The sequence below is a fragment of the Misgurnus anguillicaudatus genome, chromosome 1 (genome assembly GCF_027580225.2).
Source record: "Misgurnus anguillicaudatus chromosome 1, ASM2758022v2, whole genome shotgun sequence".
Taxonomy (NCBI): domain Eukaryota; kingdom Metazoa; phylum Chordata; class Actinopteri; order Cypriniformes; family Cobitidae; genus Misgurnus; species Misgurnus anguillicaudatus.
This window is the reverse complement of record NC_073337.2, coordinates 1,041,847-1,066,075: the sequence shown is the minus strand read 5'-3', so window position 1 is coordinate 1,066,075 and position 24,229 is coordinate 1,041,847. Positions and strand designations below refer to the sequence as shown.

The following is a 24,229-nucleotide window of genomic DNA, read 5'->3' as shown; positions in this document are numbered from 1 at the left end:
TTATCATCGAAGGTGCATGTCCACTGTGAGAGACATAATCTAAAAAAAATCCAGAAATGACAATGTTTTTTTTTTATTTGTATGATACAGCTGCAAATAAGTATTTGAACCCCTGAAAAAGTCAATGTTAATATTTGGTACAGTAGGCTTTGTTTGCAATTACAGAGGTCAAACGTTTCCTGTAGTTTTTCACCAGGTTTTTGGTCCACACCTCCACACAGATCTTCTCTAGATCAGTCAGGTTTTTGGCCTGTCGCTGAGAAACATGGAGTTTGAGCTCCCTCCACAGATTCTTTATTGGGTTTAGGTCTGGAGACTGTCTAGGCCATGCCACAACCTTGATATGCTTCTTACAGAGCTCCTTGGTTATCCTGGCTTGGTTATCCTGGCTGTGTGCTTCGGGTCATTGTCATGTAAGAAAACCCAGCCTCGACCCATCTTCAATGCTCTAACTGAGGGAAGCAGGTTGTTCCCCAAAATCTCGGAATACATGGCCCCGGTCGTCCTCTCCTTAATACAGTGCAGTCCCATGTGCAGAAAAACACCCCCAAAGCATGATTCTACCGCCCTCATGCTTCACAGTAGAGATGGTGTTCTTGGGATGGTACTCATCATTCTTCTTCCTCCAAACACGTTTAGTGGAATTATGACCAAAAAGTTTATTAAAGGCTATTTTGGTCTCATCTGACCACATGACTTTCTCCCATGACTCCTCTGGATCATCCAAATGGTCATTGGCAAACTTAAGACGGGCCTGGACATGTGCTGGTTTAAGCAGGGGAACTCTCCGTGCCATGCATGATTGCAAAGCATGACGTCTTAGTGTATTACCAACAGTAACCTTGGAAACGCTCATCCCAGCTCTTTTCAGGTCATTGACCAGCTCCTTCTGTGTAGTTCTGGGCTGATTACTCACCTTTCTTAGGATCATTGAGACCCCACGAGGTGAGATCTTGCATGGAGCCCCAGTCCGAGGAAGATTGACAGTCATGTTTGGCTTCTTCCATTTTCTAATGATTGCTCCAACAGTGGACTTTTTTTCACCAAGCTGCTTGGCAATTTTCCCGTAGCCCTTTCCAGCCTTGTGGAGGTGTACAATTTTGTCTCTAGTGTCTTTGGACAGCTCTTTGGTGTTGGCCATGTTAGTAGTTGAATTATTAATGATTGTATGGGGTGGACAGGTGTCTTTATGCAGCTAATGACCTCAAACAGGTGCATCTAATTTAAGATAATAAATGGAGTGGAGGTGGACATTTTAAAGGCAGACTAACAGGTCTTTGAGGGTCAAAATTCTAGCTGATAGACAGGTGTTCAAATACTTACGTGCAGCTGTATCATACAAATAAATAGTAAAAAAAAAAACGTACATTGTGATTTCTGAATTTTTTTTTAGATTATGTCTCTCACAGTGGACATGCACCTACGATGACAATTTCAGACCCTTCCATGATTTCTAAGTGGGAGAACTTGCAAAATAGCAGGGTGTTCAAATACTTATTTTCCTCACTGTATATGTACTCTCTTGTACTGTACCAGTTTGTACCTCCTGAAGCACTAATATGAACTCTTTAGGTGCAAATGTGTACTTTTTGAAAGAGTCCTGCCCTAGTGACAGCTTGCGACCATTATTTGACAATTTATCTGACAGTGTGAATGCTCACTGGTAAGTACGGCAATAAAGGGAATTTCTGGGTCCATAAAGGTCGAAAACCCTGCATTATAGGATTCTTGCTTGATTTAATGATACTGTTGCTGTGAAATATCTGTGGGTTTTTACCAACAGCCAAGGAGCTTTAATTAAAGAAGCAATTATAAATCACGGAGACGCAGCAGCCGAGCCAAGCTGAGTGTCATTGTGCTAACACACCGACATTAGAAACAAAGCCCATCAATATTCACTCAATAAAACCATTTTATCTTCTGCCCTGATGTGGATACAGCATTTTCTCAACACTTTGTCCTTCAACCATCCTCTTTTTCGTTTTCTCCAGCGCCAAGCCAAGTACTCGGAGAACAAACTGAAGGTTATGAAGGCTCGGAACGAGTATCTGTTGACCCTGGAGGCCACAAACGCCTCCCTGTTTAAATATTACATCCACGACCTGTCGCATTTGACTGACGTGAGTATCCGATTGGGGTCGCTGTGAATGGACAGCAGGAAATTGCTCCTGTTACTGTTGCATTTATTTGCTTTTCAGCAAGCAGAGTAATGAAGTATTGTCCTGATTTATAATCATTCATTAAGAAAGCCTCCACTGCTTTTAATTAAAGACAAACTCACACTGTAACTGGAAGATTAAGTCGATAATTACTAACACACATTAGCACATTGTGAAACAATAGCACGAACAGAGACTGTAATGTTACTGTAGGAATGAAATGCTTGCACTGTTTATACTGCTGCATGATGGAGGTATATTATTTATATAATACTGTATATCAAACAATATTTTAAATAACAATATTACATTGTCACACGGCCATCACATTGCATGTTGCTTTTGCAAGCTTGATTAAGCATTTCTGCTGAGCTTTTGTGTTTGGTACAGGGCATATTTCAAGAAATACATAACACGTATGAATTATTTTAAATGTTACAACTGCAATTTTTATTTATTTATTCAGTTATTGAGGAGTTACATACAAAAATCATTGTTCAAAACACAATTCACAACAACTTGTAATAATGATTTAGGTGAGCTTCAGGTATAATTATGTTGGAAATGTCACTTTGAAATCATTTAACTTTAACCCATACATACAGTAATCTGCAAGATTCAAACAGAGATGGTGATATAGACAGCAATTTGAGTAGTAAAATATAATGTGAAATAAAATGAGAATTGTTTATTAGAGCGAACAGCATCCAGTTATCATCTCAATAATAAATGTTTCTTTTTCTTTTTTCTGATTCTTTGTAATATATTATTTTCACTATATATATATATATATATATATATATATATATATATATATATATATATATATATATATATATATATATATATATACAGTACATATACAAGTATACACACTCCTGTTAAAATGGCAGGTTTTTGTGATGTAAAAATGAAACCAAGAGGAATCATGTTTGAATCTGTTCCACCTTTATTCCACAGGTTGGAATTTACCTGTATATTAAAGTAATAAGAATCATTTTGGGGTGAAAAATGGCAAGTAAAAAATACAATAACCAGGTTGCATAAGTGTACACACCCCTAAACTAGTTGAAGCACCTTTAGATTTTATCGCAGCATGCAATCTTAATGAATAATGAATTATTGACATTTTTCCTTAGAAAAGCATTCTGTCCAATTGGCATTCTGTCGCTTTTCAGATCACCCAATAACTTTTCAAAGGGATTTAGATCTGGAATCTGGCTCGGCCATTCCAAAACCTTGATATTGTTTTGGTGAAGCCATTTCTTTGTTGATTTGGAGGTGTGCTTAGGGCCGTTATCATGCAAAAAGGTGAAATTCCTCTTCATCTTAAACGTTTTGTCTGAATGTGATTGGTTGATTCTGCACACTGCCACAATCCTTATTGCAACAAGGTTATTGTATTCTATGCAATCGAATATCATTATTGGACCAGATATTTTGTATTGGTGCATCCCTGAACATGGGGTGGTTGAAGTGTAAACTGAACATGTTTTCATTGATCATTGTATAGATATAGGGAGGGTTTGATTGCTAACTTTAATTATTGGGAAGTTACCTCTCCCATCCCTAGAAGCGACACCCCATTATTTCATCAGACCGACTAGAGTTTTTTTAACAAAAAATTGATGTGTATAGATGGTTTGATGAAATAATGAATCAATGAGGGGGTATTTAGAAATTACAGTTAAAATTTCATCCGATTTTCTTGTCTAACTCAAAATGGAGAAGTGCATTGCATTGTGGGATGGAGATTGAGATAGTATAGATCATTCAGCTGTACGCATACAAAAAAATGCTGTACACACAGTACATTCTTTAAAAACACATTGTGTAAGATTGTATTGGGTGTGAAGCGGGTCAAATTGAGACAATATTCCTCACACACATCACTCCAGCTCCACGGTTTGCTGTGTCTTCCGTTTTGCTCATTAAACTCTGCAACAGGCTGAACACGGTCAGCAATATCTGTCTGTGTCTTTTTGACCTTCACGGAGGTCGAATCTGCTCACGCTGAGATAAAGGGGGCAGGAGAATTACTGTCATGTGGGTGGGCAGAAAAAAGAGAAGGGGTGAGAAGTGAGATACAGTAAAGCCTGGATAAATTCCCTTTAAATTAACCCTGATACCAAAAGCTGTAGAGGTAACACTTTTATCTGTCAATCATTTTTGATTGACACCCCTACACATATCCCTACTATATGGTAAACATGCATATGTGTTTATTTTAACAGTGTTGTGACTTAGGCTACCATGCGGGCCTCAGTCGAGCGTTACGGACCTACCTGTCAGCAGAATACAGTCTGGAAACCTCTCGGCATGAGGGCCTGGATATTTTGGAGGGGGCTGTGGAGGGGCTGGACCCCAGTAATGACCGCCAGCGGTTTATGGAAACTCACCCGACGTCGTTCACTCCTCCTGCACGCTTTACCTTTCAGCCACACATGGGAGACCAGGTGATGTGCCACCTAGTGTCCAAACTATGTATTTAAAAGAGGCATTATTGCCTGTGTTCATTTGTTGATTCAATTTAAACCCTTTGATTTGAAGGTTAATACTTCAAATTGGTTTTGCCAACAAATATCATTTGTGCTCGGGCTTCAATGTTATTGGTAACACTTTACAGTAAGGTCGTATTTGTTAATTGACGGTTAATTGTCTTATAAATTGTGACAACTATGACGATTAATTGTCTGTTTTATTGCTTTGACATTTTATTCTCATACATTTTTTGTTTGTTCATGAAATAATTTTCACACATTGTTGTGATGATTTAAATTAAATCTTTTGCAAGGTTTAAAAGGCAGTAAATATTAATTCAAAACACATATTTAATAGTAATTATTAATGAATATATCTTTCAAAAACTGAAAATTCTTTGAGAAAATAACACAATAAAGTGTAACTGGAAAATAATTGAAAATAAAAATGTAATCAAAATGAACGGACTATACCAGAACAGTCCTGAAATAGTAGCCAATCTTACTAAGGTCATATTAGTACTGGGCCACATGTCTGTAGTGGCTGCAAAAAAAATAAATTCCTTACAGACCCTTAAGAATAGCATCATTCACTTCCCTAAATTTTGATTGCTGTTTTTTCCACTGTATTGAATGGCTTTGCAATGTATCGCGTCAGTTAAGGAGTGCCATTAGATACTGTCTCGTTTATACAGGCGTTGCAGCTCCCCCTTGTGTTTTTAAAGAGAAGTGCAATCATTGTGGTGATCTGAAATCATCACGATGAGGTCAAACAATTGCAATGAGACGATTATTTAATCATTGTGACAGTCCTAGCATTACCTAACTAGTCCTAGCATTTTATTCTTACTTTATGTAAATTTCAGCATTTACCAGTACCTTTTTTAAAATCAAAAGTTGTCAACATTAGTTAATGCACAAGGAACTAACATGAACAATTGTATTTGCATTAACTAACATTAAAGATGAATAAATGCTGAAAAACATGTTCCGTTCAACAAATACAATCTTATTGTAAAGTGTTACCATTTTATTAACAACTGAGGCTTAAATTTGTGTGTTTATATTTTTGATGAAAATAAAACAACATTTTGTTTGTTTATCTAAACCAGGGGTTTCAAACGTTTTGATGGCAGGGACCTCCACATATGATAAACCTTTAGCAAGGGATGCCTTTCCTAAATTATATATTCATATTTTAAATAAAGAAACATTTAAACTGTTCTGTAAATAGTAATTGTTATATTATAATAATAGCAACAGATATTTCACACTTTTTGCTTTGTTTTTTTCTGTTGAAATTTTATGGGGGACCCCTTGTTTGAAAACTCCTGATCTAAACCATATACTGTATTATGTGTTGGTTAGTTTATTAAAAATTATACAAAATTTGCATTTGTATTAATGGAGCTCACATAGGCAGTGCCCCTCCAAGTAACCCCCCCCCCCATTTATCTCCCCATCATTATCTGTTTTTATCCACTGTCCCTGTCAATACAGCTTAAAAAAGTCAAAGTTCAATTCAGTTTTATTTATATAGTGCTTTTCACAATTGTTAATTGTTGCAAAGCAGCTTTACATGAGCTTTACATGAGTAGATGTAAAGGAGAACACAGAAAATCAATAGATAATATAAGAAGTAGAATATACAAGCAAGTGTATTAATAATGTAACGTATACAGTAAAGTAAATGTATACGTTACAAAGTAAATGTCATAGGGATGTAACGATTCAATCGTGTGTCCCATTAAAAGTGGCTGTCTGAAATCGAGTCTGAATCGCAAGGCTGCGATTCTTTGTTTCATGCACAGGTTGTGTGTGTACTACGGCATTTGGTCAGTAGGAAGTCCTTATCAATCTAAAATCATAACGAGTAGGAGGCGTTTATAACGGGCATTTAAAAAAGCAACACTCGTTAAACAAAATCATTTAAAATATTCTTTATTATCATGAAAATACCTGAAACAATTTGAAGAACAGTGATATAAATATTCCTGTAGACATTTCCTGGAATATCATTCGTAATGTTACTTCTTCTGTGGCACAAAGGGAGTTTCTGCACGGGAGCGCCCCCTGGCTTTCGGATGTGCCTGGATTTCACCGTAATTCATTCAAATTCATTCATTAAGAAAACGCGCTTTGGCATGGTTAATCGTTACACCCCTAAAATGTCGTAATCATAGGTGACTGTTTGATTTGATGGTTCTTGTAATAATCGTGTTTTAATATTTCAGGTGAGTCAAATCACTGCACTGCCGCAGGTGCAAGCCGAGCTGCTTCTCCGATTTCAACAGCTGCAGTCTCGCCTCTCCACACTGAAGATTGAAAATGAGGAGGTACACACACAAACACACAACAAACACACACAATCCCTTCCTCTCGAATGAGCACAGAGGCAGCTGTGGTTCCCCTACTGAGGATAAAGAATGAGATGACACGCATACACACCTCCATTTCTCCATTCCCCTTTTCTCTCTCTCTCTCTCTCTCTCTCTCTCTCTCTCTCTCTCTCTCTCTCTCTCTCTCTCTCTCTCATCAGGTACTATCTATGCATACCAGAACAGTTTTTCACAGCTATAGAGTCACAAACTCATTCAGACACATTGTTTCCATCTCTGCCGTCTCTGTTGGAGTGTGCGGTTGTTGATCACCGGTTGTTGGCAGGGCAGCTGTTTCCTGCAGCTCTCAGCATGTGAAGGGCAGGACAGAATTGCTGATGAATGCCGTATTACTGCAGAGACTGTAGACCGTACAGGCAGAAAGGTGTACAGATTTCACCCATTTTCATTTCTTTTCACATAAAGGCAAAATTATGTGTAGAGTGCATGAGTGTCGATAAATAAATCTTACCACGTGTTTACCGTAAGTTACCGTGATATTGCCCCCTATTAAGATGCATCCAGAATGACCTCATCACAGGGAGTGTCTCTAATTTCGCCACTGCATGTGTTTACATTTTTTATTGCAATTGCATTTGCAAGATGCTTTTATCCAAAGCGATGTACATTTTCATCAAGATTTGTTTTTTCCTGGAAATCAGACCCAAAACCTTTTTCGCTGCTAACACTAGCTCTACAAGTTCACCCTTTACGTGTCACTTCCTGCACTTTAAGAAGCCGACAAGTTCTGGATTTCAACCATACTTGCACTTATTTCTTCCACTGAACTTGGCATATGTGTATGTTTTTCACTCATCAAGGTGAAGAAGACATCAGAAGCCACCCTCAGCACCATCCAGGACATGGTGAACATGGAGGACTATGATGTGTCCGAGAGCTTCCAGCACAGTCGCTCCACTGAGTCTGTCAAATCCAGCGTATCAGACACTTACCTCAGCAAACCCAGCCTGGCCAAGAGACGCGCCAACCAGCAGGAAACCGAGCTCTTCTATTTCACAGTAAATCTTACACCGCTCACAATAACAAACAGAAAGCCACCCTATTTGAAGGAATAGTTCACTGAAATAAGGAAGTTCGCTCATGCCAAAGCTTCAGAAAACGCATACATCCATCATAAAATAATCAAGATGAGTCCAATGGATTGGTTCATCTCTTCTTAAGAAAAAAAATATGTTTTGAGTGTATTAAGTGATCGATATATCACATTTCGATGGGTACATACAAATCATTGGCAGGTTAAAGGGGACATATTAAGTATGACTTTTTTATGTTTAAGTGCTATAATTGGGTCCCCAGTGCTTCTATCAACATAGAAAATGTGAAAAAGATCAACCCAGTAACTTAGTTTTGGTAAACCATTCTCTGCAAGCATGTGAAAAAATAGCATTGAAATTCGGCTCCCCTTGTGAAGTCAGAAGGGGATCTTATTATAATAATATCGCCCCTTAATCTGCACTATCCAACCACGGCACTGCCTTTAAGGGAAGAAATCAGCTCATTTGCATTTAAAAGGACACACACAAAAACAGCACATTTTAACATGCTATAATAAATTATCTATATGGTATTTTGAGCTAAAACTTTACATATGTACTCTCTGGGAACACCGAATATTTATTTGACAACTTACAAAGTCAGCATGTCAGTAACGTTAAATCTCATTGGTTCTCGCTTGTCTCGTAAAAAGTCCTATTAATCTGGGATGGCATGAGTAAATTGAAAATGTTCATTACTGGGCAAACTATTCGTTTGATAGGAACAGATAGTACACAGATGAAACATTTTTGTCTTAATTGCATTTTCCAATAGATTCGAATAAATAAACAAATAGTTTAAAGATATAGCGAAAGATTTTCCCGAATTATTTAAAAGAACCGCCCCTCCATGTTTTTTTAAAAATGCACACGCGCAACCCTCTACCTCCTCCCGAGAGGGAACGCCTGTTAAACGCGTGCACGAGACAGAGAGAGAGCATGCAGAAGGTCAGTTCTTCTCTTCGCTCCGTTTACAAGTTGCTGTCGGCATGTTTACCGTGTCTGTGCGGTTCGTGACAGGGCTAGCATCTCTAATCATAGCTTATATCAACTTTTACCAGCAGTGATTTTAAATGGATTTCTCCAAATAGCATGACAAAATGTACCTTTCCAGTAGAAACTTCGCGTGGGAAGCCCAACCTGTCCTTTAAATAGTCTCCCATAAACACTCTGGTCTTGTTTCTTTCTTCATAGTCCTTTCTCTTCTTGTCATACAATACACTTTTTCTCTTGCGACCCTCTGAGACATTTTGAAAAAAACACAGTGAGAATGCGAGCGTCAATGAATGGTTAAAATTGTAGCAATTTCATTTCAATTTATTTATTTATATAGCGCTTTTCACAATTGTTAATTGTTACAAAGCAGCTTTACATGAGTAGATGTAGAGGAGAACACAGAAAATCAATAGATAATATAAGAAGTAGAATATAGCGGCTGAGGTTAAACCGTACAAGCGAGCGTATTAATAATGTAACGTATACAGTAAAGTGATAAGTTAAGCCAAAGTTGGCTGACTCTCCCTGGGACGAAAAAAACCCCTAGGAGAAAACCCTGTGGGAAAAACTCCTAGAAGGACAAAAACCCTTGGGAGAAATTAATATATATTTATATATATATAGACATGGTAGGGATAGGAAGTGGGTAAGCGGATTAAACCGGTTCAGCCGGTGGTCGTTGGTCGTGCATCGGCTGGGCATCACGTTGAAGGACAGCCAGTAGATCAGTGGTGCGATGACCTTCACAGCAACAGGAACTGGGTCTGTTTGTGTCATTGTCCTCGGGGTCGAGGACGAGGCAGGGAGACAAAAACAGAGTTTGATTAGGGTAGGGGCCGTTCGCATGTAATGCAAGTGTCATACATTATAGTTGTTTAAGTCAGCTCGGTTCCAGACAGGCTAACTATTGCGGCAATATATTTTACCCATATGAGGTGTGTGAGTGCTTTGTTCTAGACAAAATAACTACTGCGGGAAAAGTACATTTACTGGACATTTTATGTGAATGCTTTGTTAAAGAAGAATGTCCTAAGTTTAGATTTAAATTGATCGACTGTGTCTGATACTTGAACATTATTTGGTAAATCATTCCAGAGCTTAGGGGCTAAGTAGGAAAAGGATCTACCACCTTTCGACACTTTTGATATTCTAGGGATAATTAAGTGACCAGAATTTTGTGAGCGCAGTTTACGTGATGGATTGTATTCTGATAGTAGTTCTTTAATATACGAGGGCGCTAGGCCATTTAAGGCTTTGTAGGTGATTAGTAATATTTTAAATTGTATGCGATATTTAACTGGTAGCCAGTGTAAAGATTCCAGAATTGGACTGATGTGGTCATACTTGTTAGATCGAGTAAGCACTCTTGCGGCGGCGTTTTGAACCAGCTGTAGCTTGTTTACCTGATTTGCATGGCATCCACCGAGTAACTATTTACAATAGTCTATTCTAGAGGTCATAAAAGCATGGATAAGCTTTTCTGCGTCTGATGCAGACAGCATATGGCGTATTTTTGAGATATTTCTAAGATGGAAGAATGCTGTGCGGCAGACGTTGGCGATATGACTATCGAAAGATAGATTGCTGTCGAAAATCACGCCTAAGTTCTTAACTGTGGAAGATGGCACCACCGTGCAGCCATCTATGGGCAACTTGTAATCTGACATATTATGGATAATAATATAAATCTTATTGGAGTTTAGCATAAGAAAGTTATGTGCCATCCAATCCCTTATATCACTAATGCAGTCTGATAGCTTAGCAAACTGGTGGGTTTCGCTAGGATGTGAGGAGATGTAAAGCTGGGTATCATCCGCATAGCAGTGAAAACTTATGTTATGTTTCCTGATAATGTCTCCTAGAGGTAACATATATAACGAGAATAGGATAGGGCCTAGAACTGATCCCTGTGGTACGCCGTATTTAACGGGGGAGTGATATGACTCTTCCTCATTTACATAAACAAAGTCATATCGATGGGTTAGATACGATCTAAACCAGGCTAACGCCTGACCACTGATGCCAACATAGTTTTCTAGTCTATTGAGTAAGATTCTGTGATCTATTGTGTCAAAGGCTGCACTAAGTTCTAGTAATATAAGGATTGAGATTTCACCACGATCGGATGTTAATAGGAGGTCATTTGTAACTCTAAGCAGTGCTGTCTCTGTGCTATGGTGGGGCCTGAATCCTGATTGGAACTTTTCATATGTATTATTATTCGCTATGAATGTGCATAGCTGGCTTGCCACTACTTTTTTCTAATATTTAAGAAAGAAAAGGTAGATTTGAGATTGGTCTAAAGTTATTAAGATCTCCCTGGTCAAGGTTTGTTTTTTTAATGAGCTGTCTAATAACTGCTAGTTTGAAAGCTGTTGGAACGTATCCTAATTCTAGAGATGAGTTAAAGATATTTAGTACCGTATCTTACACTACATGAAATACCTCATACACACATATACACGTGAAAGTGCGCATGTGCAGAAATTGAACCTAGGGACGAGCACGTACGACGGTTATACGTCAACATATCATCAGAATGATTGACATCTGGGATGACCAATAATATAGATGATCCACCCGGAAAAAGAAAATCTTCCGCTATACCTTTAATTTAATGTAATAGTTTAAATCAATATTTTTTCTCTACAGTCAACATACACAATGTGAAAATTTGTGTCTGCAAATTTTTCTGTTGGATAAATCATGCATGAGTACACATTTACTTAGCTGTTTAATAGGGGACACGCTATTAATCTTCATCGTTTTATGTAAATCTAATTATGACGACTACAGTCTACCTTTACACCCAAGCATTTTTTCTTTTATTTACTAGACTTGTAAATTCATGCCGGATCCAGATGGCTGATGTGTCTTCTGTGACCGCTGGATCAATGGTCTTAAGCAACATCAGTATTTTAAAACTTGGTTTATGGCCTCTGAAGGATGACCGGGACTAATCCCATCATTAATTAGCAGTGTAATTAGATTTTTATTGACTTCGTTTATATTTGTGTGGCCACAGAAGCTGAAGGAGTATCTGGAAGGCAGTAATCTCATCGCTAAACTTCAGGCCAAGCATGACATGCTGAAGAGGAGCATTGCCGAAGGTGAATTTTACACAGTTTTTTAGTCAAAACATTTGATTGCCGTTTCCTGAAGCTTATTTGATCAATTATTTGGACATCTTTTCCTTATCTGTAATTAATTTAACATTTAATATTGTAACATTTTATATAGCATTGGGGGTTTAACCAGTTAATTCCTCTATTAAACTGTTGAATATTTTCAGGGCAACTTTTGAGACAAGATGTGTGCACAAAACATTCTTGGGCACATAGGGGTTTTGTGATATTCCCTCTACAAAACACTACAGATTTATTTCAATAAAGGTTTGTGTCTGTAGTGTTTTGTATGCTTCAGATTATTTATTCAAACTCAATATTAAATGAGGATATTGGTGTTTTTATATAAATATATTATAAATATATATTTTTATTGGCTAAACTTGGTACTTTCCATAATCCCAGAAAGATTGACAGCCCTAACATTAGTGATGGACACAAAGCAGACACTCATGTTGTTGACGTGTCGGCTGTATTCTGCTGCGGTGTGAATGTGTGACTATGCATTGTGACTCCAGACCATTAAAATGTAAATGTAAAACTAATATAATCTCTTTCTCCACAGGTTACAGGGCAGACATCATGACAACCAGGTATATCTTATTGTGTCAGAGCCTGTGCCAGACCTTCATTTAAAGCCGTTTTACATGCAATATACTGTTTTGAATCACAAGGTCCTCTTGATATTTGTAAAGGTCCTCGTGACCTTTTTGAATGATAAATCTGTTGTTTTACTGTCTGTTTGTTATTTATTTTTCCCACTTAGCCGTCGTCGAAACTCCCACAGCAGGAACCAGGTAACCAGTGTGTGCTCTGTTTTAACTCCTGTGTTAACACCTGTATTGGCATATTAGCGTTTTGATTTTTGGGATATTATTACCTGTGTGCAGGACTCTGGGAAGGCCATTCCTCTGATTGTGGAAAGCTGCATTCGCTTTATTAATCTTTACGGTGGGAATTATGTGATTATACATTATGTGTGCGTGTTTGTGTGTGTATCAATTAAAAGTGAACCCATCTAGCAGACGTGCATCCTTCTGCATGCCTTAAAGTTTGGTGTTTAACTGAATTTTAATGAATGATTTGTCTTATTTCAGGTTTGCAACATCAGGGTATTTTCAGGGTTTCAGGGTCACAGGTGGAAGTCAATGACATAAAGAACAGTTTTGAACGAGGTTTGTTGAAGCTGTTACAAGATCAATATGTATTTTGATTAAAACTAATCATTTATTAATAAATAGCAGTGGCTTTTTGAAAGCTTGGCTCTCGATACATGATGAAAATCACAGATTTTAATTTTGAAAGATCCATCACCATAGATACGCTCTCATCTTAGTGACTGTTTCCCAGGCAACGACCCCTTAACTGACGAGGAGAATAACCATGACATTAACTCGGTGGCGGGCGTGCTGAAAATGTACTTCCGTAACCTGGACAATCCGCTTTTCCCCAAGGAAAAGTTCAACGATCTCATCGCCTGCATTCGTGAGTGCATGTTTTTCTCGTGCTTGTGTGCGTCCATGTGAGCATGTGTGTATGTGAGGGTGTACCGAGGAAGGAAAGGTGTATGAGAGGAAGCGGGTGAGAGAAATGGTGTTTGGGAAATGACAGCGTTAAGTACTCCGGCTTCCCGGGGAATTTAGACAGCTGGTGTCTTTTCATGTGTATATACAAGAGTCCCTGGCTTTTTGAGCACATGAGACATGTTTATAAACCTTCAACAGGAACTGAGAATCTGTATGAGAGAGCCCTCTCCATCCGAAAGATCCTGACAACGACGCCCCGTCCAACGCTGGTGGTCATGAGATACCTGTTTGCATTCCTCAACCAGTGAGTGTGTTTACATGAACACACACACACACACCCACACATGTATTACTATAACTAATGATGAAGCTTTACATAGCGGCTTGGTAAATGTTAGAACATGATACCTGCAACCTAAAGGTCAGGGTTCGACTTCGAGAGAAGGCACATACTGATCAAATGTAAAGCCTTAATGCTTTATAAGATGCTTTGGGTAAAAACATATAACCAATAACGAATGTTTCCTAGTTGTTTAAATTTTGGGATTTCTGATGTCTAGTTATTTTACAGATAGAAAACTGAATTGTGTCTGTACATAACAATTACCACATTTATGCATTTGGCAGATGGGTTTATCCACAGGTGCATTCAAGCCATACATTTCTATCAGTATGTGTGTTCCTTGGGAACTTTTGGGCCGCTAACACAATTCTCTACCAACTCTGCTACAGGAACCATTTATTGATTGTTATAATTATCCTTGCCCCTCACTCCCTTTATGAATTATTTCTAAGCGTGAATACCTTTCCAAATGGAGGCTTTGACAGATTTATCAGACTTTTGGGGACAGATTTGTCCCCAAAGTACAGCTAAGTAAACCTCCGACCCACGTACTTTTTATGAAATATTCATAAACGTTTGTACTCAAACCCACAAACAATATACAGACAAACTCGCTCTCTCAATAGCAAAGCTCAAGTGTCTCATTGAGTATAAATGCAGCTAAACTAAGCATCCATTTTCACACCGGAAATTAAATCCGCTCCCACCTCTGTGCCGGGAGAGATGGTAAAAGATGGCATGAGAGACAGACACACAGAGCGAGAGAGAGAGAGAGTGTTGGGTAAAGGTGCGAAGAGAAAAGGTGCGATGTGGATTTTGTGAGTCATACACTGAAAAAGATCTGACTGATCCACTGTGATTGGGAAAGTATAATTGTAGTTGTGTTCCTGTAGCTTTGCATTAGCAGTGCTGTTTTAAATATGAACACTATTTAAACATTCCTTTTACATGTAATTATGATACACACACAAAAAAAACATTTAAAAATGTGTCATCTATTTTAAGCTAATATTTATTCTTGATTTCCGTTCCAAGCTTATCCCAGTACAGTGACGAGAACATGATGGACCCTGGAAACCTGGCGATTTGTTTCGGTCCCACTCTAATGCCCACCCCAGACCTCCTGGACCAGGTTTCGTGTCAGGCACACGTCAACGAGATCATCAAAACCATCATCATCCACCATGAGACCATCTTCCCTGACACCAAAGAGCTGGAGGGTCCGGTTTATGAGAAATGCATGAGCAATACTGAGTACTGGTGAGTGTTTATGCTTCTTAAAAAATGTTGTGTTGCTATATGATTCTATTTAAAGGGGACATTTCACAAGACTTTATTAAAGTGAAACTCCACTTTTTCTGAAAAAGGCTCATTTTCCTGCTCCCCTAAAGTAAAAAATGTGATTTTTACCATTTTGGAATCCATTCAGCTGATCTCCGGGTCTGGCGGGACCACTTTTAGCATAGCTTAGCACAATTCATTGAATCTGATTAGACAATTTAGCATCACGCTCTAAAAGATTATTTAAATTTTTTTTAATTGTTTAGATTTTTTCCTATTTAAAACTTGACTCTTCTGTAGTTACATCGTGTACTAAGACCAATGGGGGAGCTAGAAATGAACCTATTTTCAAAAAAAGTTGAGTGTCCCTTTAAGATGTAAAATACGAGTATGTATGTGAAGTTTTAGCTCAAAATACCATATAGATAATTTATTATAGCATGTTAAAATTGCCACTTTGTATGTGTGAGCAAAAATGTGCCGTTTTTGGGTGTGTCTTTTTAAATGCAAATGAGCTGATCTCTACATTAAATGGCAGTGCCGTGGTTGGATAGTGCAGATTAAGGGGTGGTATTATCCAAATTTCAATAAGCTATTTTATCACATGCTTGCAGAGAATGGTTTACCAAAACTAAGTTACTGCATTGATAGTAGCACTGGGGACCCAATTATAGCACTTAAACATGGAAAAAGTCAGATTTTCATGATATGTCCCCTTTAATGTACTGTATACGGTGGGGTTCAAAAGTCTGAGACCACTAGTGATAACACTTTAATTTAGCACTTTTCAAATGTTTATATTATCTACAAAATTATTTGAGTGAAAAGTGTAAAAAATGTATTTATGATTGGTTGGTATCTCACCTAATGGCATGTATTTCTATTGCAGTGAAAGTCCCTACAGTGAACCGGGAGCATTCGAAGAAGGAGAGCAGGATGGAGGGACGGAAACACAGACAAGCGAGGAGGGTAATAATAACATGCACGTATACACTCACCTAAAGGATGATTAGGAACACCATACTAATACTGTTTGACCCCCTTTTGCCTTCAGAACTGCCTTAATTCTACGTGGCATTGATTCAACAAGGTGCTAAAAGCATTCTTTAGAAATGTTGGCCCATATTGATAGGATAACATCTTGCAGTTGATGGAGATTTTTGGGATGCACATCCAGGGCACGAAGCTCCCGTTCCACCACATCCCAAAGATGCTCTATTGGGTTGAGATCTGGTGACTGTGGGGGCCATTTTAGTACAGTGAACTCATTGTCATGTTCAAGAAAACAAATTTGAAATGATTCGAGCTTTGTGACATGGTGCATTATCCTGCTGGAAGTAGCTATCAGAGGATGGGTACATGTTGGTCATGGAGACAGAGCGCAGTTATGCAAATTTGAAAACCACGCCCACCGGGGGGAACGCAATCCAACCGTCTTCATTGACTTTGTATTGCGAGAAGCCGCCACATTGTCATTTCTGGCTTATAACAAAAAACTGAATAATGCCTAAAAGCTGCTGTGTGACAATATGTACAGCTAACAAGCCAAATAAACCAGAAATAAGTTTTTATAAGCTGTCGACTTCAAAAAAAACGAGCGTTTAAAGACACAAAAATGAAAACAGGCAACTTTTCATAGTACTCCTATTAGTAAAACTGCGTCCAATAGGGGGAAACGTAGTCGGCGATCCACTTTATTCTCCTTAAAGACTGGGTTTTACGGCTCGACAGCTTATAAAAACTTATTTCTGGTTTATTTGGCTTGTTAGCTGTACATATTGTCACACAGCAGCTTTTAGGCATTATTCAGTTTTTTGTTATGAGCCAGAAATGACAAGGAGGCGGCTTCTCGCAATACAAAGTCAATGGAGACGGTTGGATTGCTTTCCCCCCCGGTGGGCGTGGTTTTCAGGTTATGACGCGCTGCGCTCTGTCTCTATAAAGGGATGGACATGGTCAGAAACAATGCTCAGGTAGGCCGTGGCATTTAAACGATGCCCAATTGGCACTAAGGGGCCTAAAGTGTGCAGAGAAAACATCCCCCACACCATTACACCACCACCACCATCAGCCTGCACAGTGGTAACAAGGCATGATGGATCCATGTTTTCATTTTGTTTACGTCAAATTCTGACTCTACCATCTGAATGTCTCAACAGAAATCAAGACTCATCATATCAGGCAACATTTTTCCAGTCTTCAACTGTCCAATTTTGGTGAGCTCGTGCAAATTGTAGCCTCTTTTTCCTATTTGTAGTGGAGATGAGTGGTACCCGGTGGGGTCTTCTGCTGTTGTATCCCATCGTTCTCAAGGTTGTTCGTGTTGTGGCTTCACAAATGCTTTGCTGCATACCTCGGTTGTAACGAGTGGTTATTTCAGTCAAAGTTGCTCTTCTATCAGCTTGAATCAGTCGGCTCTTTTTCCTCTGACCTCTAGCATCAACAAGGCATTTTCGCCCACAGGACTGCCACATACTGGATGTTTTTCCCTTTTCACACCATTCTTTGTAAACCCTAGAAATGGTTGTGCCTGAAAATCCCAGTAATCCCGGCCCGTCTGGCACCAACAACAATGCCACACTCAAAATTTCTTAAATCACCTTTCTTTCCCATTCTGACATTCAGTTTGGAGTTCAGGAGATTGTCTTGACCAGGGCCACACCACTAAATGCATTGAAGCAACTGCCATGTGATTTGGTTGATTAGATAATTGCATTAATGAGAAATTGAACAGGTGTTCATAATAATCATTTAGGTGAGTGTACATCTACACCAGAAACACAAGATCTAACAACCAAATCCTTTGCATTTCTAATGAAAACATTATTCTGTAACAGCATGCCACTTTGTATTCATGATCTAAACCTAGTAAGGCTGAATTTCTTTGGTTTTCTTTCAGAAGGTGAACCCGTGGAGGCCTTAGCCAAGTTTGACTACGTTGGGCGCTCTGGACGGGAGCTCACCTTTAAGAAAGGCGCCACACTGCTACTGTTTCAGAGAGCGTCTGAAGATTGGTGGGAGGGACGTCACAATGGCATTGATGGACTGATACCACATCAATATGTCACACTGCAAGAGTGAGTTTATCTGTCCTGAGGTCATATCAAAATGACCAAATTCATTTGAGCAGCACACACACTGGTAATAAATATGCAAAGCGATTTACAGTGCATTCAAACTATAAGTGTTTGCCAAATGCATAATTATAATTAAAATTAAAGCTTGTTTTTTGATGGATTGATACGTTTATGACACATTTCAGAGATGAGGCCATGTCAGATACACTGAGCCAGAAAACAGACAGTGAGACCAGCACCACACCTTCAGATGAAGTGAGCTCCAGACGATCTCTGACGTCCCCGACCGAACCAAGAATACCAGAGACCTTCATCAGCCGGTGAGCTCTGTCACACACAAACATGTAGATGTTCATCAGCCTCCTGAATGCTTTTGTCCAAGACTTTCAATTTATTCCTTCTATTCAAAACTCAGACACAGAAAGAGGACGGAGGCCCTTCTGCGCCGGGTCCCTGGTCGCCTAAGTGACGGTCACTGCCATGGCAATGGGATGGAACGTAGCTCCCCCCCAGTGACTGTGACCGTAACGGGGCACTTTAGCCCGCGCGAGCTGCTGCGTGGGAACAGCTGTGCCCTGGACAGTCCCGAGCACCACAGGCGCACGGGACACAATGGCACATCGAACGGCACAGTGAATGCCAATATCAGCCGGCACGAATCCCTGCGCAGAGAACGGGAACGAGAGAGTCCTCCGATACGCCAGTCTCCATCTACACTGCATTGTGGGTTACCTGTGCAACGCACGCAGACGTTAAACCCTCACACTATGGCCAAGGTTTGTTACATGTGGATGAATCACATAACTTCCTAGTTGTGATTCTTAGGATTATGCTGATGATTGTATTTTTCCATATGTGACCCATTTAGTATGTGTACCTTGATATCAAGTCAAAGAATGAAAATCAATCAAACTTTGATGCTCCTAATCTCATTAATAGATTGAGATTGAGTCACTAATCACAAGATTTTAGGGTCACGAAAATGTCAAAATAACGATGTAACAAAATACACATTATTCATTTTTTTTAAACCATACAACTTATTTTGGTGATGCAATGTCTATGAGATGTTCTAGTGTGATCACAAACCTGCTTGGATGCAAACAGTTTACTCTCTTTCACTTCTACAGGACCTAGAGGAAACCATGAATATAGCCTTAAATGAGTTGCGTGAGATGGAAAGGCAGAATGGAAAGACCGCAGCTCCTGACCTGGTGCTGGACACGCTCGAGCAGATGAAGACCAGCCCGTCGTGCCCGTCCGGCTCCACCCCCTCCAGCTTATCCAGCCCCTCTGATTCCCCGAGTCCTCTCAGTCCCATAAGCCCCCTGCCGTCTCTCCCCCCACTGCCTGGTCCTTCATCCCGACGCTCCAACGACCCGGTGGCCACCTTCAAGCCCATTGCCTCGCCCCGAATGGGAGTGACGCTCCGCCCACCCGCCCTACGCCCCAAACCGCCCGTTTTGCCAAAAGTCAACCCACCTCCTTCCCAGCAAGCCCAAAATCCCCCTTCGAGCTTCGGCAGTGACAAATCTGGCACTATGTGAGCCAAGATCCAAAGGGTCCAACTGAAGCAAACAGGGTTTTAAGACTGACCTTGACTATGGGTCAAGACTGTAGAAAGAAAACAGGGTTAATCTCTTAATAATGACATGATTGTACGGCCGATAGCTAGTTTACATGCGGAATGGTCAGTTAGAGTTAGTCTATGATATTATATCCATTAACGTGTCGTCAGGGTGGTGTGTGTGTGTGTATTCTCTAAGTGAATAGGACTTTACTGTGTCTGTGTGTAGATACATTAATGAGGAACACATTCAGAGACAGCGGAGAGACACTGTTTGGGATTGTCTGTACAGGAAGTACAGTTTTTTGGGGGGAGATGTAGATCAGATGACTTTCCATTGAGTGCAATGTATTTCGAGTGCTTTGATTTCTTAGGCCTTACTACCACAGAGGATTGCGCGTGGAGTCGTTCTTATGAGTTGCTGCTGCTTTCTTTAATAATTTACAGAAATACCGGTGCCTATTGGGAAAATGGTTATTCACTTAATGGGATTTGATAAGGAATGTAATTTTTTTCAAGACACCCACCCAGCTAGCCTTCCGACGGGAAACAAGGTGACCGAGGAACACAGAATGTATTTAATGAATGTTCCACATTTTTTTTTCACTTTTTGTACCACGCCAAGCCTTGATCACCTGATTAACCTCCCTCTTTACCATGGAAACACTGAAGCCTGATTGGACGACGTGGGAGGGAACTTTTAACATCACGTGGACAAACATGAACCAAGCGAAATATTACAGAGTTGAACGTATCCATTTTACAATAAGAAATGGAGAAGAAATTGACGACATTATAGAGGTTTGCAGGAAGCGTGTAGCATGTATTGACTTCTGCCGCTAGGCCACGCCCTCCCTCAGGTCGTTCATGTAAAATTTCTGCTGCTGCTTCACTAACGGACGATTATAATAATTTTTAATCCTTAAATTTCAATGTCCCCTGTGCTTCCAATGTACGTGTGTGTGTGTGTAAGATATCAATGGCAGACCCTCTTTCCAACACGCAAACCATTCATGTTAAACAGGCTTGTGTGTGTGTGTGTGATGTGGTGGAGCTTTGTATGATAGAGGGCAGTTAAAATTGTGCAAGATGATGGATAATTCATGCTTGGAGTACTGCATATAAGTGTTTATAAGTGTTTGCGTGTGTGTAAAAGAGGGCGTTTAGTCTGTGTGTAAATATGCATGGAGGAGAAACTTCGGAGGACATTGTTTTATGATGATAACACAATGCTCTGCGTCTACCAAACAGCCTTTGTTCACTTTTTTATACACTCAACAGAATGATTGTTTTTCACTTTTTCAACTGCTTCTCGCTTACGTTTTCTATGCGTTACATTTTTTACCTGTTTATCGATTCCGGGTGTATTCGTTCAACGTGTAGGCCTTCTACTGGCACTCTTTCATGCGACCACATACGCACCCACCTGCTGGTTTACCCGTATCAACCTTTTGTCCGTTTACCAAGCGACCTGCAAGACCGCCACTCCGTCCACAAACACACACACAATCTGTGTTGACATGAAAGTGCCTTTCAGGAAACACGTTGAATGCAGGAGCCTGGTCTGCCAAGGGTGTGTGCTGCTGTCGCTTTCTGAAAAGTCGTTCCACAAGTTAAATAATTAAGCTAGAGCTCTTTCCAAATGTTTAATAATCTGAAGGAATAATAAATATGTACATTTAATCCATTGTGATGTCGCACTTTCATGTATAGGACTGTATTGGCATGTAGCATTAAATCATGTTTCAGTGCATTTTAAAAACGTGTCGAAACTGAATGTCTTTGAAATAAAGGAAGTTGATATGTCTTAATTGTGTCATGTTTTTTGTAATGCTATACAGCACAGTTGGTCTGGAGTTTGCTGTGGATAATATTTTGACTGTACACTATCAGTGTGCCAAATTTCATAACTTTCCTACGTACGGTTCTATGGGCTGCCATAGACCGCAAGGGGATAGGAAGAAGAATAAATAATAAGAAAACTAACAGATACAATAGGGCTTGACCCCTAATTAAAATGTAAATTCAGTTTTAATTTTATGTTCTCTTTTATTTATTGGTTTTCATTTTCAACTTGTATGCTAATCAGTGGGTGGGGTTTACTTGCTCAAAAAAAGGGGATTGGCTGAAGCAATGTTGCCAACTCAGCGACTGTGTTGCCAACTTAGCGACCTTATTGCTACATCTAGCGACTTTTAGACCCATTTAGACAAACCTAGCTACTGTTTGGATGAATCTTAGCTTCATGTCTGTACAGATAGGCTACTGTGTCGCTTGTATTAACCCACGAGTGCCGGGTCTTGCTGTCAGGGTGAAATGAGCGTCTCTGTGCATGGAGCTGGGCAGTGAACAACATTTAGACTGTACAAGCTGACGTGTGGATCAGATTCGCATACATTGTTTACATTTCAAAGGGGGAACAAACACTAAAAAGTGGCTGGTCACTGAATAATTTAATATGTTTTGCTTAATTCAAAATTTAAGTGTGTTTTTTGTCATTAATGTTCTTTGGGTGGGCCATAAAGGGATGCACTGCCATACATTACCATTTTAAAGAATTTTGTGTTTTCATCTTTGTTTCAACAATTTTGGAAAAGATTTTTCTCCTCCGAAAAAAAGGAATGTGCCTCTATATAAGTCATCTATGGGTTTGGGAGATGAGTGTTTGGCTCAATTTCTTTTAAAACCTTGATTTGTGCATAGGGAGTCGGACAATGTCGTGTTTGAATAGAAAAGGGTCCTGTCCAAACTATTGCTATAAAATTAGGAGTAGCCTACACAATTCTGTAGAATATGATGCTGTAGTGTAAGGATTTGTGCTCATGAAATGACTAAAGTAGTCAACCCTCTTTATTAGAAGAGGGCATCCCAATACTTTTGTCTATATTGGGGCGGTTTCCCGGACCTGGTTTAGATTCATCCAGGACTAGGTCTTAGTAATATTAGCCCCCGGTTTCACAGACAAAGCTGAGACTATCTTCGACTAAAACACATGTTTGAGCTGTCTCAGCTAAAAATAATTTGCACTGACAGATGTTAAAATATGTCAGTGCCATTGATTTGTCTCAAGATACACAACAGTAGCGTCTTTATTTAAGCCATGTTTATACACTGTAAAAACAATTCGTATAAATTACAATGTTATTGTAGCTGGGTTGCCAGTAATTTACCGCAAATTTAAATTATTTCTTATTTCCTGGCAAGAGTTTGTTCAAAGTTAAATCAATTTTAAATATTAACAAGTCTTTACAGAATAAAACTATACAATAACAGCCTCATGAAAAGCATTCTGGAAACCAGAAATCATCATCAACCTTTTTCTGTTTTTTGCTTCAGATTTTGTTTACCAGAATGTTTTGCTTGATGCTGTTTTTTTAGTTTTACTCTGTAAAGACAAAGACTTATAAATGCTTAATGTTCATTTAACTTTGAACAAAATGTTGCCAGTAAATAACATGAATTTAAATCTACGGTAAATTACCGGCAACCCAGCTGCAATAACACTGTAATTTCTATGGAATTTTTTTACAGTGTAGAAAATGCTTACCGTACTTTCCAGACTATAAGCCGCACCGGAGTATAAGCCGCATCATTAAAAAATGCGTCATTAAGACGAAATAACATATTTTAGAAAATTATTTCCAAAAATCCAAGCCGAAGAACAGACATTTAATCTGGAAAGGCGAGTTATTCAACTAAACAATAGCAGACAGAACAGCAGGCTGAATAGATGTCTGTACATTAAAGTAATATTATCAGTTATTTAAATGATAAACCATAACATACAGAACTTACCTGGAAGGTTAAATAGGCTAAATTAACCGAACAAACAAGCGTGAAGTTCGCATACTCGTCATTCCACATCACTGAATCCATTAAATTACATAAATACAGAAGCAGTATATAGCAGACTCTCACGGCTGTAGACGGTAATGTTGTCTCTTGCCTCATAAATGTCAGTTAATTCGTACTGACTTACAAGGCGCACCTGACTATAAGACGCAGCACCAGCCAAGTTATGAAAAAAAACCACTTATAGCTTATAGACCAAAAAAATATGGTAAACATCTTAATTAAACTAAGTCCTAGCTTTAACTAAGCCTTGTCTGTGAAACCAGGCCGAGGACATTAAGTGGTTTTTACAAACAAACCTTACAAAAACAATACTGGGGTGCATCTTGAGACATTTGAGATATGTCAGTGCTAGGTGATTTTAAAGTAAGGCAAATCAAATATGCATTT

General features: G+C 39.2%; 1 protein-coding gene across 4 annotated transcripts in view; it reads left to right on the top strand.

Moving 5' to 3' along the window:
• srgap1b (SLIT-ROBO Rho GTPase activating protein 1b) overlaps window positions 1–21,798 on the top strand; it is a 43,698-nt gene extending 21,900 nt beyond the window's left edge. Inside the window, exons 6-23 of one of the 4 annotated variants that reach the window (XM_073872774.1) lie at window positions 1,992–2,120; window positions 4,394–4,615; window positions 6,874–6,975; window positions 7,839–8,036; window positions 12,094–12,178; window positions 12,759–12,786; window positions 12,960–12,990; window positions 13,084–13,144; window positions 13,291–13,368; window positions 13,544–13,678; window positions 13,918–14,023; window positions 15,098–15,322; window positions 16,233–16,312; window positions 17,503–17,559; window positions 18,246–18,420; window positions 18,606–18,740; window positions 18,836–19,196; window positions 19,551–21,798. In XM_073872774.1, coding sequence (XP_073728875.1) covers window positions 1,992–2,120; window positions 4,394–4,615; window positions 6,874–6,975; window positions 7,839–8,036; window positions 12,094–12,178; window positions 12,759–12,786; window positions 12,960–12,990; window positions 13,084–13,144; window positions 13,291–13,368; window positions 13,544–13,678; window positions 13,918–14,023; window positions 15,098–15,322; window positions 16,233–16,312; window positions 17,503–17,559; window positions 18,246–18,420; window positions 18,606–18,740; window positions 18,836–19,196; window positions 19,551–19,967 — 2,625 coding nt within the window. In that variant the 3' untranslated portion in view covers window positions 19,968–21,798. Of the gene's footprint in view, window positions 1–1,991; window positions 2,121–4,393; window positions 4,616–6,873; window positions 6,976–7,838; window positions 8,037–12,093; window positions 12,179–12,758; window positions 12,787–12,959; window positions 12,991–13,083; window positions 13,145–13,290; window positions 13,369–13,543; window positions 13,679–13,917; window positions 14,024–15,097; window positions 15,323–16,232; window positions 16,313–17,502; window positions 17,560–18,242; window positions 18,421–18,605; window positions 18,741–18,835; window positions 19,197–19,550 lie in introns of all 4 variants that reach the window. The other 3 variants (XM_073872772.1, XM_073872780.1, XM_073872779.1) reach the window with 3 other exon arrangements.
• Window positions 21,799–24,229: the final 2,431 nt, after the last annotated feature.